Source organism: Onychostruthus taczanowskii, unplaced genomic scaffold (genome assembly GCF_017590055.1).
Source record: "Onychostruthus taczanowskii isolate IOZ18803 unplaced genomic scaffold, ASM1759005v1 scaffold21, whole genome shotgun sequence".
NCBI lineage: Eukaryota > Metazoa > Chordata > Aves > Passeriformes > Passeridae > Onychostruthus > Onychostruthus taczanowskii.
In genome coordinates this window covers 5,849,032-5,865,403 of record NW_024499351.1, presented here as the reverse complement: position 1 = coordinate 5,865,403, position 16,372 = coordinate 5,849,032, and the positions used below count along the sequence as shown (strand labels likewise).

Sequence of the window (16,372 nt, the reverse complement as noted above, 5' to 3'; positions counted from 1 at the left end):
ACTGAGAAATCTCCAGGCAGGCAGCCTGGTCAGACCAGAAGCCTCATATCTTACTGAAACAGATAAAAGAATAAAAATGAAACGAGACCATATGTATGAAACTGGAATAGCTTTACTGACATTCAGGTGTAACACAACCAGTTCAGAGACAGCTTCGGATTTAAACATTCCTACAAAAAAGGTTTAAAATTCATTTTACAAAAACCCCTTGTGTCTAGCATGAAGTCACAGAATGTTAAAAATATCACAACACAATAAATACACCCAGCCTTTGCTAGAGCTAGGAGCCGTGTTAGCTCAGAGGTTAAAAAAGTTTGAGGCTAGGAAGAAAGTGGAGGGTGCTGGTGGAACAGCAGGGGCAGGAGGGTAAGTGGATGCCCAAGGCCTGCTCTTCCTGTCTGCACTCCCTCACCTCCCAACCCCAGCCTTTTATCCAGTCTGTCCATGTGGAGACATCACTTCTCCACCTACCACAGTTTATTACTTGCTCTGTCTCCTGGATGGCAAAGCTGCCAGCTAGCTCTGGACAGACCCTCCTAGCTCCTGCGCTAACTCTAGGGTAGATTGTGTAGTATTTGTCATGTAAGAAGAACCAGCTTTGCAGACTGGAGTGGCTTCATAGAGTCCCACCACATCTAAAACCCGGTTTCTGACCTGGCTCCCCCTGTAAACTGCAGTATAAAGCCCACCCCTCCTGCCCCACCATGCCATTCTCTGGGAAGTACCTGACTGGGTAAAAACAGGGGCTACTGCCACCTCCATTGCAACAGGGCAAGGAGATCCCTTTTGGATTGCAGGTGCTTCAGGTATTGGTCCAGATTTTATTTACCCTGCGCTGGCCAAGTTCTAGTCTACAGGGCATGGAAAAATGAAAAAAAAAATTAAGAAAAAAATATGTCCTGCTCCCCCTGAGAGATGTCCAAGAAAGGCTGGCACAAAGTAAAAGCCTTCCATTTGGCTCTGGGTAGAACAAGCTGTATGATCATATCTATACATACATATGTATATATATGACAGTGTCTGCCTCTTTCTAGAGAGCAGTTGCACCTTAGAAAGGCTGATCTCACAGGAGATCCTAGAGCACTGCTAGGCTTCCTGGCACGCAGCCCTCAGCCCAAGGCTCAGCATCCTGGAGGGAAACTGATTCAGCAGAATTCCAGTCCACTAGGGACAAGTGCTGATAAGCATGACAGGAGTGTCCAATGTGTTCCCTACAAAGCCTGGCTACTAGCACCCAGAGGAAGATTAGATTAGGGCAGCCCCTTTTCACACGGCACACTACTCTGCCTTTTGCATTAATCCTAAACCCCAAGGGCTGAAGAGGGAGCAAGAGTGACCCGAGGCTACAATATGATCAGGCTTTACCCTAAAGAGGTCTATGGACTCAGCTCCCACCTTGCAGAGAAGCAGAGGTCTAAAGATGCTCATCCAATGGAGGGGAAGGAGTCACGGGAAGAGCTTAATATTGACTGGTTCAATTGCCACCGCAGGCCCCATCCCAGCGTATGGAAGAGAAGGGGACAGGACCCGTAAGGGGCTTTATTCAGACGAATGCTTATGGAGGCAGTGACAAGGAGAATCTAATGTGCTTACTATGAGGAGAGACAAATTATAAGGTAGGGGAGGAGATGGTTGCAGCATCCCAGGCTCAGGGTTCAAAGAGAACATTGAAGCCCTCTCCATCCTCATTTTCTAGCACATCTGTCTCCAGTGATGGCTTCACCTTTTTGAAGAGAGACGGAAGGTTCCGGATATGAACCTCCTTGCGGAACTGCTCCCCGATGGGCTTCTGCAGAGGACAGAAGGCAGGCATCAATCATTACTGTCTTCATACCCCCACACAGCAGATCAGGGCCAGCTTGCTTGCACATCAGAGGCAGACCCCAGGTTCTCAGCAATCCCTAGGCCTGGACCCTGTGCTTGCATTTTGAGGAATTTCAGGCCTGGCCTCTCCCAAATGCCAGGGCACTGAGGTAACCTTTAGAATACCAGCTCCCCAGCTTCTAATTCAATGTCAAAGGCTCCACCACCACCATCCTCACAGAAGTCCAATGCCCACCCAGCAGCTTCAACCACACGCTGTTTTCCCGGGCACCCTTGTGCAAGGTACCCGCTGCCTCAGTCAAAGGCCATCGCTGGAGGGGCTGCTCAGTCTGCTGGACCTCCAAGGTGAAAAGAGGCAGAACAAACAGCAAGAACATGCTGCAAGAGCCTTCTGGCTCGGAATGGGGGTGGTTGGTGAGAGGAGACAGGCCATCTAGCTACCCCATCACTTCTGCAGCATACAGCTGTGAAATTTTCCTCCAGGATATCACTTACCCCAATGCAACCTGAGATGAGGCGCTTGAAGTGATCCTTCCGGCGCTTGTCTGCCACTTTTTGCAGCGTTGGGTTGAGAAGCTTTGAATCAAACTGCTCCAAAGAGTCCAGCTGGATGTCTGGGATCTGCTCCATCACTGCCTTCAGCTCACCATAGCGAGGGCGCTGCAGGACAAGCACCATTAACACAGCTCTGCTAGAGTAACAGCCTTGCCCTCACTGGGGGCCATTAACTCCTCTGCCCCTACCCACTAGGCATGGGATTACTTTTCACCATTCCCCTCACATGCCTCAACCTCACATTTGGATGAAGAACAGAGTTTCTCACCAAGGCCTCGTAGATCTGGAAAGCCAGGTGGACAAGAGCTGCCATGCAGCCATCGTGCTGCCCGTGTACCTGTAAGCCCTTGAGCACACTTGTGAAAAACCAGGACACAGCATCGGGAAGGAGGTTTCCTGGAAGCACCTGGGGAAGAAGCACTGTCAGCACTGAAGCAAGATACTGGTGGTACATAACCACCTTTCTGCAACAGTTTGCTCTTCCTGAGGGAGAAGGTGCCCAGGGGTGAAGCAGCCACACTTCTCACAGCATTCAGAGCTTCCTCTTCCAACCCTGCCAGAACTAATCCCTTCTTCCTCCCAGAGGTACCTGTTTGAGCAGTGGCCAGCAAAGCTGTGTTGTGGTTCTTTGGCAGGACAAGGTGTCCTTCCAGGACAGGGATGTGTAGGCAGTGATCAGCACTGCAGTGCAAACATCCTGAAAAGGAGTCAGAGAGGAAAACCAGTCAGAGGAACTATTTTCTACTTCCAGCATTCAAACCTGATGGGAGCCAAGAAGCAATCCAGAGAATCTGCAGGAGCTTCTGAGAATCCTGCACATTACTGCTGCTCTAACAAAAGGTGTTCACCCAATGTGCACCATCAGAACCATGAGGGACCAGTGTTAACCTGCTCCCTTCATCTCCCTGGGAAAGCCCCTGGAGCACTCAGGGACTTCCCTCAGCTGCTACTCTCAAGTCACTACAAAAGCTTCTACAAGAGCTTCTGAGGCATCCACAGCAGAGAGTACAGAAAAAAAAAGAAAGCTGGATGAAACCTGGGGCCCAGGATGAAGGCAGAGCCAGGGAGCACCCTGGGGTCTGAATATGCAGGGCCTCTTCCCCAGAAGGGCTGAAGCTCTGCAGCTGTGTCTCATAACTGGATCCCAACCCCCATTTGCTTTGTAGATTCTGCAAGGCCCTTAAAAGCCATGTATGTTCTAAAGGGTGATTCCCACATGGGGAACGCTCCAGCAGCCTGGATCTCTGCAGCAGTGTCTGGCTGCTGGGCAGACAAGTGTAACAAAGAGTACAGAGAAAGGATGGTGGCAGTGAGAGCACGTGCACTTACCTCTTGCTTCATCAGACACTTGCCAAGCTCGGTGAGCTCTGCGTTGGCAGGGGGAGTCACCTCCGTGGCCATTGCCTCATCATCTGCAGAGCAAAGGCTGCACTGTGAATGTGGCCTCCCAAGGACTGGGGGGGGACACAAGGAGGCTGCAAGAACTAAGCTGGGAGCCAGGAGACAGCACACAGGATCAGTGTCCTGGCACAGCTTACCCAGAACACCTCTTTTCAAGCAAAAAGCACCCACCTTTGTGGGGCAGGAGGGGCATGCAACTGGCTACCTCCAGCTTTTGGGAAACTGTTCACATCGCCCTCTGCTACTCATCCCACTTCTCAGAACATTAAGAACGTTAAAAACCAGCTGCTCCAATATGCCACCTGTGAACCCTACAGCACATTTGTTTCCAGGCTAGACTGGGTTTTTCTGTGGCCCCCAAGGCACGCTGGGCAGGACAGAGCTGAAGGCTTCTTTCCAAACCTATACCCCTTACACAGGACTTTCAGCATCAGCCCAGCCTCCCCCTCAAGAAACAGGAAAGGAACAGTGTTTGTGTACACCAAGGGCAGGAACGGCAAAGCAGGCATCTACTTACCATCTCCATCTACAGCAGCAGTAGTGTTCTGTTCAACGCCTTTCTTAGAAACACAGCAAACAGCTGCAAAAACAGTTGCAGGTCAGAGGAGCAGAAAAGGGAAGATGCTACTGCAGAACATGCAGAGATTATCCTACAGACTCTGATGGGCTCACAGCTGCTTCAAGCTCCCCCAGCTCTTACAGGGAATCTGAAGAACCAGAAAGCCCAGTGTAAAAGCTCAATACTGCACTACCTGCAAGGCTGTAAGACCCCACCCACAGCACCTTCCCACAGTGAACCTGCTGCACAGTGCTTGCTTCCTACTGCTGAGAACCAGGAATGTGCAAAACCACCTGAAGAACACTGATATACACTGAATAACCCAAGAACACTGATTTAAAGCAAAAAGGCCAGTGAAGAAAGGTGGCAGAAGATTGAGATCTGTAATCTCCATGGAATCAATTTCCCCAGCCTTCCTGTACAAAGCCATGCTGACAACAAAAATTATGCTGGAGAAGGGGAACAGAAGGAAGGCTGCTTTGGGGAATGGACTGCTCCCTTATGTCTAGTTAGACACATGACAATTGCCAGCAACAGAACTGCTCTACACTTGGCTTGTCCACAAATCCATGTCCCATACAAGGTTCCAAAGCACCGAATGGGAGAACCCAATTCCCTGCAGGACTGGATTCCTACAGGAACGGTGCCAAAACCATGGAGCCCTAAAAGCTAACAAATGGAAGAATATCTCTTCTGAAGGTTTCAAATTATGTCATACTAGGTTTTAGCTATGATTTTGGCAGGACTGTCTCACATCTGCATTCTCATGGTTATGTTATATACTACTGAGGGTTATAATTAAGTTTTACTGCACATTGGGAAATCCTGTTGTCCACTCCAGGGAAAACCTCCCAAATATCTCAGGAGATCTAATCTGATTTCACTTACTGGCAAGATCCATGACTTCTCGAGTCAGCAGCCTGACCAGCTGTTCCTCAAGCATCTCCTGAGACTCAGGGTTGTCATCTGCAGCATCATCCTCACTGAGGAGAACAGGTTTTAGTTTGACAGGAGCCAATGTACCCTCCACCCAAACACAGGGAATGAGTCACCAGTGTGTCTTCCAGCCCTTGCTGGCAGGGCTGTTCCTGGGCAAAGGGCCACATAAAAGACTCCATTTCCCTCTTTGTACCAAGGGGTGGAAGCTTACCAGAGCATGCTTCGCTGGTTGATCACCTGCCATTTCTGGGACAACCTCTGTTCAAGACAAAAGGAAAGATTAAATCTGGACACAATACAAGGAGACCCAAGCAATATCTGCTGGCAGAAGCACAAGAGCTTTAAATGCCAGGACCCATTTTGAACAGCAGGAAAACTGGTACCAAGTGTGCTGGAATGTGAATGAGCTGTCATGAAAATGAGAGGACATGGAAAAAAACCTACGAACACCTATGAAAAGCCAAAAAACTATCAGGGCTGCAGGTTGAGGAGTTCATGTCCACAGGTTTGAACTCACAGCAAGGGGTGCTGTGCAACAGCCAGGGCTCAATGCACTTTAAAGCCCCCTCTAAACATTATCAAAATGATTAAGCATCAAGGCTCTGCCCTCGTCTCTGCTGGCTCTGTGGAGACACACAGGGCTGCTACTGGCACTGAACAGGCACTGAACAAGCAATTTCTTACCATGTGCAGATAGGTAAAGAGTGGTCCCAGCATGGGGCAGACAAGGGTTTCGTAGTATTCTGCAGGGCAGGAAAGTACCAAGGGCTTCACAAACACACCTGCACAGACCAGTTAAGGAAGAGATCCAACAGAGCCAGCTGTGCCCAAGCCAGCCCATTCCACTGGGAGGCCAAGGGACAGGCACTTGGAAGCCCACCTTCTCACAGTGCTGAATTAACAAGTGGCATCTCTATACAGCAAGAACATCAGTTATTCAGCTCTTTCCCTGGACAGTTCAGCTGAGAAAAGTAAGGGTGCTTAGCACCCACTTCCTAGCTGTGAGACTGAATGTCCAGCCCTGGAAAGCAGGTTGGGAAACCCACATGGTCTCCCAGAGAAGCACATCCTAATGTCAAGCTCCTCACTATCCAAGCCTCCTTGCCCCTCAGAAGGCACTACTCACCTCTCACAGTGCCTCCAGAACCACACAAATCCTTTGCATTTATTCTGACCCCATGCACTGCTCATTCTGCTGGTGCCCTCCTAGCATCACACCTCACCCACACCAGGTGTATCCCTGTTTGTTTACCTCCTCAATCACCCTTCTTTGTCTTGGCCATACTGAAAACAATGCAGGGTTTAAATTTATCTCTTCAGAGCCACCCAAGCTGATGGAAGGATACGGAGCATGGGACGCAGTCTGTAATCAGGAATGTTGTTGAGGTTGTTGAAAGCAGAGCTGAGGAGCTGGGAGGCGAGACCCTCAACAGTGTAGAAATCCTGTTGCATGGAGGGGCCTGCATTTCCCAGGATGTGAAAACTTCAACCAAAAAAAAGTTAGTTACAAGTGTGCTAGATAACAATGTCTCTGTTCTGCAAAGGCTACAAGGACTATTGTCTTGAGACTACACAGTCGTCAGGTGGCTAAACAAATACTCTAGAGGAATTTTAGCACAGTGTCTCTTTTTTTCTGGGATACCTGCAGAGGGACAATGAATTAAGCGTTTAAGCGCCACAAAGCGCTTTCAAGTGCTGATGTACCCTGACCCATAATTAGAAGTGGCAAAAGAGACAAACTGGATCAGGATATCAGGTAAGTGCTCCAATCTGGCTATCTAACTGCAGAAGAGCTAAAAGCAAATCCCCACTTTGAGGTATGTTTTCCAGACTATTCCATGTCTGTGTGGCAGGTTACAACCACTGTATATATGCCACCACTGCAGCTTGTACTTGGATATTGCAGGAGACAGCTCACATCAAAAGTCTACTCTAAAGGAAGTTGGGACCCCACAATAACCTACTGCTCTGGCTGAGCAGCGCTGGATTGTGGTGAGAGATGTGGTGCTCTTACCAGTTGTCATAGAGGGTACAAAAGAAGCCCTGCATCCTTTCTAAGACTGTTTTGTAAACAGGAGAGTCATAAAGCTCCAACAAAGGCTGAGGGAGGCCTGTGGGAAGGAATAAGCTTCAGTTACATTAATGAGAGAGCACAGTGCACCTTCAGAGCATGCTGGACAGGCCCCAGCCAGCTTGACAGCAGCAAGGGAAGCTCTTGGCAAGAGCCAAACAGGAAGTGGTGCAGCAACCCTGGGGCAGAAAGTCAGAGGTCAGCCAGGTTCAAGTTGGTTGCACCCAGAGTAGAGGTGTTTCCACTGAGGTTGCTGCAGCTGCCTTATTTCTCTGAAGTAGAACTTGAGCTATCAGAACCCAGTCAGCAGCAAAGCTGACAGCTGCTGCAGCTCCTCTAACAGCTCACCTCTTCAGGTTTGTCTCTCTGCCAGGATACAAGCTACTGGCGAACTACGATATTAAAGTTTAGAGCAGAGATCAAGGCCCTGCTGCTTTATGTGCAGGGGCTCACAGACACAGGGGCTCGAGTTTTTAAAGTCACAGAAAAGAGGTAAAGGAACCATGTTATCATTTTATAGATAGGAAATGGAGAAAAAAAGACAAAGTAACTTCCCCAAAATATTTCACTGTCTGGTCATGATCCACACTTTATCCACAGGACCACCCACTTCTTCTTGGCTGGAAAGGCTTCTGTGTTCACAAGCTCAAACCTGTTTTAAGGCTCCAAAGGCCTCTTTCTAATATGCTGTCTAGAAACAAATGTGAGGGCCATGCTGCACAACTTGGCTCTTGCCCTCCAGGACAGGTCTTTGCATCAGCACTCAGGGCTCCTTCTCAGCACTAATTCTGCTCCAAGGCAGACAATTACAGCACCCTCCAGCCGCTGCAGCCTGAAATGCCGTGTTGCAGAGACCACCACCATCCCACAAATGGGATAAGCAGTTTGGTAGTATACCCTTCAATGCATGCAAAATAAACTAATGTGTCTGAGACCAGTAACTTATCTACATCTTAGTTTCAGCTTAGGTTCAAATCACACTTGAGCTGCAAATACTGTGAAGAAGTTGGTCCTCCAGTCCTATTTCACTTCCACTGCTATGGACAGATCGCTAACTCAAATATTTCTAAGACTCTGCCCACACATTCCTCTTGAAGAGTAACCTCTTACCTAGAATGGCATTCTTCTCCACCTCCAGCATGTCCAAGGCCTTTGCAAATGTATCCCCCAGCCTAGCCACCATCTCTGGCATGTAGAGGTTGTTGTGAGTCCTGAAACAGAAGAGCACTTTGTTTATACTCATGTAAGTCAATCCCTTTTCGCCCTTGACAGTGGAATCCTCTCCTTCAGCTTGTGGACAGCTCTTCTGAGGCAGATGATGAGGAAGGTGAGACCACGCACATGTGCATGGGATCCCCCTTCCCCACCTGCAAAAATACTGGGGAAGCTGACCCAACAGAGACATGGAGTGACTCCACCTCATGTCCTGAATCTCCTGGCTGCCCCTTCCACTTATTTCAGTTCATCCCACCCCTTGCAAGCACCAGCAGTAAAAACCCCTAGCAATTCTCCAGATGATGCTGGGAACAACTTATAGGTTGGCCAAAGGGATCAGAGAATGTATTTTTAAAACTGACAAGACATGGATTCTGTCATCTCAAAAGATCTTCTGCACCTAAGACCCCTGCAGAAGGAGGGGCTGTTTCAGCTCCAAAATACACACACTGCCCCCCAGGGATGGGTCACAGACCCCAGAATGGCAGGTGGCATTGGAGACTCTAGTGAGAACATCAGTCCAATCAGATGTTACTCATACAGGCACAAGTGCCCCCTGGACAACACATGCAGCTGGGAACAGTTCTGCATCATAGCAAGTGGCCACTGTCAGCTGTCTGCAAGGGACACCAATGCAGCCATGGGTGGCTGGTCCTTGCCATCCAGGCCAAAATGGGTCCTCTCTCTTAGCCAGGGTACTGACGCTCAGAGCTGGACTCGGCAGGGGTGTCTCTCTCACCTACCTCTCTCCTTTGAGACCTCAGACCTCCACTCTGGGTGTCGCCAGCTGCACACAGCACAAATCCTGCAGCCTCCTCCAAAACTGCAATGCCATTGTACCTGCTGCTAGAGGTGATCAAGGGCAACTCAGTATCTCCCCCTCGAGCAGCGTTTCCCAAAGCAGGGGGTACATGGGAATGGCTAGGGAAAGGGAGGGTGGAAAGACCTCAGGATGTTCTCCAGAGTCTCAGCTTTCACTCTTGTAGTAATTATTGCTTTTTGTTTTTTTTTTTTTTAAAGGCTACATTCATAATTCTGGCAACCATGATGCAGTGATGTCTGCCTGCATTTGCAGAAAGTTCCAAAACAGCAACTAGCCTGTTTCTCTCTGCAAGTGTTAAATACTTCCCTGCTCGTGGCACATGAGGAAGGCAAGTATGTGAACTTCATGAGAAAGAGCTATAGAAATGGCTTCTTAATGACTCATACTCTCATTCTGGGCTGGATGTAACACCATGCAACAGGCCTCAAAGGGGCACAAGCTACTCTGCTTTGCCAAGAAGGGCCAAGGAACAGCCCAGCTTCCACACGGGTTAATGCTGTCCCACTGACTCAAAAAGCTGTACATTTCTGCTGGAGGCTATCCTGAAACCTAGCCATTAAAATAATCTCTTATATGTCTCCTGTCCACTCCATGTCAGTGTTGGCTTTGGCTCACGCTGGGCAGAAGGCCAGTGGGGCACATGCAAGGACTGTGGAATTGCAAAGGTGAATCCTGAAACCACAGTGCACTAATTCCAGCAGGACAGGCCAGACAGTCATATCCTGAAGGTGTGCTCATGGTCCTTAGTTGTTTCAGAGTCCTTGAAGCATTTTCTTAAGTCTGAGAGCTGGGAGGCAGATGTTCACTTACAGGGCAAGCTCTCTTAATACTTGAGCAAATTCCCAGTGGGAATGGAGAGAAAATGGCCAACCACCCACTCCCTATGGGAGTTAAAAAGGCATCCAACAGCCCTCATGTATGATGATGTAGCCTCTAGGCATGTTCCAGCTGAGACTTATCAGCACTCCTGGGCACCCCACACACAGGAAAACAAAGAAAAACCAATTTCAAGAGACATTTATGCTTTAGACAAGCAAAGGATATGGCAGGACTTGGGGAATTTTCAGTGATGGTCACAGCTCTGCTAGAAAGAGTATCTGCTGCCTAGAGAGCAGCACAGCTTGTAAACCAGAAGATGAGTCCTTCAGCACAGTCCATGACTGAAGAATCTTCTACAACGAAAATGCCTACAGCATCCATGTCTACCCAAGAATTCTTTCACCAGAATCAATGCTTTGGCAACGTCAGCATCTCATCATCAGGAGTTCCAAAAAAGCCTTTGTCTAAGCAAAGCATTTGCTGAGCCTGAGCACTTAATTTGCAACAAAACACGAACAAAATCCCAGCACAATAAAGGCTCTGCACCTATTAGGCCATGCAGCTACTGACTGCAGAAATGCACCAAGGTGGCTGAAAATCATGATTTGGGTTTAAATTCAGGAGTGAACATTTAAAGCCAGAAGCTAGAAAACACCTAAATGAAATGAGGTGCCACAGAGGACAGGAGAATCATTATTCTGAAAACTGCAAGCAGTGGTTAATAAAGCAACCTCAAAATAATTCATTTAACACAGCTACCAACACACAGACAAATACAGGTAGGCACAATAAGATGCCACTCAAAACTGCCTTATTTTTCCATTACCTGGACTACCTCATTCTTCTCAGTTCCTTGATCTCACCCATGACCTATCTTCAAGCTACTTACCACCCTGGCAAGGGCCCAATGGCTTAACAGCTTCACTGCTTCTGTCTGCTGACACAGCAGCAGAATGCCACACACTGTCCAGAGAGAAGCAGTCCCACCTGCTTCAGCCTGAAAACCCCGCTCTGTTAGCACACTGGTGCCTGAGCTGGTGCTCAGTTCCGCTGCTCAGCAGGATCCATGCTACTGCTACTTGCAAATAAACCAACACAGCCTGCAGGGACTTCCATAGCTCTGCTGCATGTGGGCAACACTCCATACAGAGATCTCAGAGAAGCATCCATCCCCAGGTAGTAATGTAACTACGTCCCTGACATAGTTACATTACTAAACACAGACAGCTTTCCTGCCGGGCACCTTCCTCATATATCCCCAAACCTCCTGCCTGCTGACAGGTGGCTACACATTCCATGTTTTCCTGTGTGATCCATATTAAAGAGGGCCTGAGGAAGACATGCATGGAAAAGGCACCTGAAGTCAGCAAAGAACACAACAGGAGCTCCACAACACAAGATCCAGCTTTGCCAAAAAGACTTAAGTATCATCATCAACCCTTGCTCTGAACAACTAGGAGCTTGCAGTTATCAAACAGAGGCCGATACATCCAAGAGCAGCAATGGAAAAATATGAAGCATAAAGATCCACTGTTCCTAATATATCATTCATTAGTCCTTGTTGGAGCATCCAGCCTTAAGAAAAGCACAGATGTGTCTGAGTGAAGTACAGGTTTCTCCATGTATGTTACTACCATGTACACAGAAAATATTTCGGTCTGCAGGTGAGATGCTTGAACAACACAGCCACATTATCTCAAAAAAAGCCCAAACCAGCCATGGAGCTCCTTCCTTTATATCCTGGACAGAGAGCATAGCTAATGTGTTCTCCTGGAGGTGGCAAAAGCCAGGCACAGAGTTTCTGCTTCTTCACAGAAGTGAAGTGGTGACAGAAATTGGATGACAGTTCCCTAAGCTTGTTGTAACACAGATCCCAAGTGATTTTACTGAGGCACAAGTTCTGGTAGGAACAGTGACTGCATGAGGAAAAAGTGTCTGTTGCAGCCTGTTCAGACCTTGGGCACTGGTTTAGTTGGTCTCACACAATATGACACATGGCAGGCACTGAAAGAAATGGCATGAGGCTACTACTCCTCAGGGCAACTCTACCTAACCTCTCCCAAAAGGTCATCAATTGGATCGTCACCCTTCCAGGATAAAAAGCAAAAACACTTCAGGAACAATTCTGTATGTCTACCTGGTCACTGGCCAAAGTACCACACACTGTGCTACAGAGTTTAGTGATGAGAATCACTGCCAGCATGAGCCAAGACAGCATGTGCTTGTTCCAACAGTCCAGCATGCTGCTTCTCTCTGGAAGTAGCACATTCCTGAGCTCAGAGACTACTAAACATACTTGACTTGACAGAGCTCAGGTAACAGTGCCCCTTCCCTTACAAACCCAGGAGCTGAAAAATCTAAGTGGATCTGAAAATGCTCTTTCTCAAAAGGCCCCTGCCAAGGACAGAGCAACAAGTTTTCAAGTGTGTAACATGTTATCTCACAAAATTGTCCCATAAATCTGGCAAACTCACAGCATCAGGAGTTACCCTGAGAGAAACTTCTCCTTTGTAATTCCAGGAACTGTGCTCTTCGGGATTTCCCTTTTCTGCCTTCTCTTGCTCCCTCCCCTGGCTGCCCCAGACCTACACACCCCTGGTGACACACAGAGAGGCACTGCATGGTAGCAACAGCCTGAGAGTATGCATCCACTGATTTCAAGAGCAAACAGTGCTTCAGGAGGCTGCTGCTCACAGTCTGCCAAGCCAGTTTAATTTAACACTGAAGAGAGAACAACATGAACGGGATGTGATGAGAGCTGGGACTGCCCTGGTGGTGACGGGAGAGGTGGCCTTGTAGGGACTGAGGGCACAGCACAGATGTTAGTTGAGAAATCATTAACTGGGTGGCAGAACTACAGCAGTGGAGGTGGGGAGGCAACCCCAGCACAAGCTCCCATTAGCTTTGATGGCCTCTTGCAGGCCAGGCCAATGAACATTCAGAAGGCTCCAGTTTGCACAGTGCCATTCCCCACTGTGAACAGCTGGGAACAGTACCTGAGCACCAGCCTGTACTCCCACTGGGCAAACCATGCTCTGAGCATTCCATGTATTTATCACAGTTTGGCTTTCAGAAATTTATATGGCAACATAAATTATTTCAAATCACCTCAACCCACCTTATGAGAGCAAGTAAATTGTCAAAAAGCTTCAGGACCTGCTCAGTGCAGGGATTACGGTACATTGGAGTTCCACTGGGCAGGTATCCCAAAAAGAATCCTCCAGCTTTTGCCTCTTCAGTAGCAGCAGGCCAACGAGCTCGTTTCACAACTCCCAGAATAGTGTAAACACAAAAGCTTATCTGCAGCAAGAGATGTGGAGAAAGCATTTCTTAGCCAGATCACAGTCTGAATCAACAGGTTTTCAGAGAAACACATTATCGTCCCATCTCAAAGGGAATGTTCCACAGTGAGCCTAACCTGGTGACAGGAACAAACTCTGGTGAGTCTGCTGCCAGGAAAATGCAGCAAATGATCATGCCATATTCCATCACCTTCAGAGAGCCCTGGCCATGGCAGGATGGCCTAGGAATTCACTATCAGACAAAGCACCAATGCATACCATCTCAAGAGCACGTAAGCAGCCAGGCAGGCTGCTAAAAGTAGAGGAGCCAGACCATCAGTTCCTCATGTCCTTCATGAGGGAAGATGCAGTGCTGGGACAAATACAGGATCTGAGATTAGGGGGCATTAGCCCCAAATCACTCTATGTACTGCATTTCAGTGTCTTCTGCAGATCTGAGGACAGCAACTCCGTCTGCAGTTCAAATGAAGACTTTACACTAAAAATTCAACACAAATCTCCTCAGATGAATTTTAATTATATTCTGTGCTCCAGTCTGAACACGATGTTTTCCATAATGTCTGGTTTAGAAAGCACAATTCACTTGCCATATTTCTAAAAATCATGTATATCAACTGCTTCTCCAAAACCAAACTCTATTATAAACAAAGAGTAGGAAACAGCGTGCTTCACTCTGATAAATGATGTTGTTTTGCATGGCCTGCATGCTCTTTACTGCAGCTTAAAGAGCAAAGGCCAGCCTGTTGTTCTGCAATCTAAAGAAGTACATGATCAGGAGACCTCGTGTGCAATCACAGGAGACATGGGGATGGAATTTTTCATTAACAATTACACCCTTCCTGATAATGATACTCACTCTAGACCGGTTCAGACCACTAGGATCTTCCAAGACTGGATCAGAAATTTTGTTGTCTGCACCCACGTAGGATATAAAGGCTTCAGGATCTGAGAGGACTCTGGAAGCAGCAGAAGACAGCAGTGGGATTATTGTTTGTATCAGGGAATTTAAGCAGAGCTTTGCACTGTCAATGAACACCTCACAAATACAGAGCAGGCCAGAGAGACTAGGTGGCACTCCATCCTGCACAAGGGAACATGCTTAAAAAGCATCAGAGATGTGTACACTCTGCAAACATTATCAGTTCTCTTGGGCTGTGGGGATCTAAAAGATTCAAATCTCTGATAAAGATAGCCCTGCTGGGAAAACTCTTGTGCATGCCCAGCTATCCAGAGCTGCAAGACATCTCAGTTTTAGTTGTAAGAAGAAGGTAAGAACTCAGCTTCTTACCTTCTTCTGGGGATGAGCAAGGATGTCTTTTATTTCTTATTTTCTGCAAATGCTTTGAGCATGCTGGGGAATGTTCCTTTATTACCGTAAGCAACTCTTACCCAGAAATTTTCAGCAAACAGCATTTAGTCTCTTAGCAGTTTCTGAACTGTAGGAGAACTATTATCACAATGACTGCCCACAGCACAGGAGGTCAAGCCCATCACCCCCCTATGGTTTGTGTTTCCTTACTGGGCATGGCATTACGTCCTCAACACCTGCAGCTCAAAGTTGGAGAAGAAATGACCAACAGAAAGAAAAATAACCCATACCTCTGCATCTCTGGGGAGAGCCATAAGCCAGCCACAGGAGCCATGAGCTCCTCCAGGAAAGCCTTCTGTCGCTCATAGTCCTTGAACTGGTTGCTGATGAGGACAAGGGCCTCCATAAGAGCACACTTCTCCATCTGTGTCAGAAGTAGCTCATTTGACAGCAGCTGTTTCACGTGGTTGTACAACATCTCAAAGTTTGGCTAGAAAACACATCCAAGTGGAAAAGCATCATGCATCTGGTATGGAGGAGGGCCACTGGGGGAGGCAGAGAAGGTGGGTACTGTACAGGTGGAGGAGCATGTCTGTTACCTTTTCTCAACATAGCCATCTCCTCTTCACACTCAAATTTCTCTGCATGTTCAGTCTAAGAGAACTTCCATTTTCCCCTACTCCTCTATCATTATCCTGCATCCACTTTACTTTAACTCTCCAGAATGAATGAAAAAAGAAGAGGAAATCTCTCCTTAGGCAGTTATATCACTTAAAGCAGTGTCACACCTCAAAACAGTTCTGGTGCTTTTATTTGCTCACAGAAAGCACCTTGCTTCTTTGGCCAGATTTAGGATTCTTCCACCTCTTTGCTTGTGGTAAGCAACAATTCATATGGTTACCATGAGTGCCACAGGAATTCTTGCATTTCTCCCCTTCCTTCCCCAGCTGCCACCACATCTACCCACAATTTTGTACAAACATTAGCAATCATTCTCTTCAGCAAAGTCCTCTGAACATCTTTTGGGGCAACTCTGGGTCCTTGGCTCTTCTAGTGAGGATGTTTGGCTGGCCATGGGAAAGAGACAGCTATAGCTCAAGGACCAACAAAGTGGAACAAAAACCAACCCATTAGTTCTTAGCATCAATTGCAGAATGCAGACCGGAACCTCCAAATTACCTTAATTAACATCCTTTAAAAATGTCTTTATTTAAACTAGCAATGTCCCATGGTCCTCCCATAATCCTAGGTCCCACTCCACAGAAACACATCTGAAGAATGTTGCATGCAGAGACTGTTTACTTCAGAAAAACAAACAAAACCCAGCTCATGAAATTTAAATGTATTTGTCTTCTAATCTCCTCAAACTCATCCAGAAAACAAATACTCTCCTTTTCCTCCTATATTCTGCTAAGTAACAGAAGAAAATCTAGTGATTAGCTATGCTACTGTCCTCAGCTAAGGAATTAACTGAGACCAGCACAGGTGATAACATGGACATTCCACAAACATTCCCATAAAACCAAGGCAGTGCTGCCTGTATCCTCCTCGTCAT

The 16,372-nt window shown here is 47.5% G+C and overlaps 1 protein-coding gene across 4 annotated transcripts in view; it reads right to left on the bottom strand.

Moving 5' to 3' along the window:
- Positions 1-94: 94 nt before the first annotated feature.
- XPO5 (exportin 5) overlaps positions 95-16,372 on the bottom strand; it is a 29,410-nt gene continuing 13,132 nt past the window's right edge. For all 4 annotated transcript variants that reach the window (XM_041404148.1, XM_041404149.1, XM_041404151.1 and 1 more), the window contains 15 exons: positions 15,108-15,307; positions 14,365-14,464; positions 13,325-13,506; positions 8,460-8,560; positions 7,293-7,389; positions 6,625-6,761; positions 5,963-6,060; positions 5,490-5,536; positions 5,228-5,322; positions 4,298-4,360; positions 3,709-3,791; positions 2,969-3,076; positions 2,648-2,785; positions 2,320-2,484; positions 95-1,789 (listed from right to left, as the gene is read on the bottom strand). In XM_041404148.1, the coding sequence (XP_041260082.1) occupies positions 1,649-1,789; positions 2,320-2,484; positions 2,648-2,785; positions 2,969-3,076; positions 3,709-3,791; positions 4,298-4,360; positions 5,228-5,322; positions 5,490-5,536; positions 5,963-6,060; positions 6,625-6,761; positions 7,293-7,389; positions 8,460-8,560; positions 13,325-13,506; positions 14,365-14,464; positions 15,108-15,307 (1,755 nt within the window). In that variant the 3' untranslated portion in view covers positions 95-1,648. The remainder of the gene's footprint in view (positions 1,790-2,319; positions 2,485-2,647; positions 2,786-2,968; positions 3,077-3,708; positions 3,792-4,297; positions 4,361-5,227; positions 5,323-5,489; positions 5,537-5,962; positions 6,061-6,624; positions 6,762-7,292; positions 7,390-8,459; positions 8,561-13,324; positions 13,507-14,364; positions 14,465-15,107; positions 15,308-16,372) is intronic.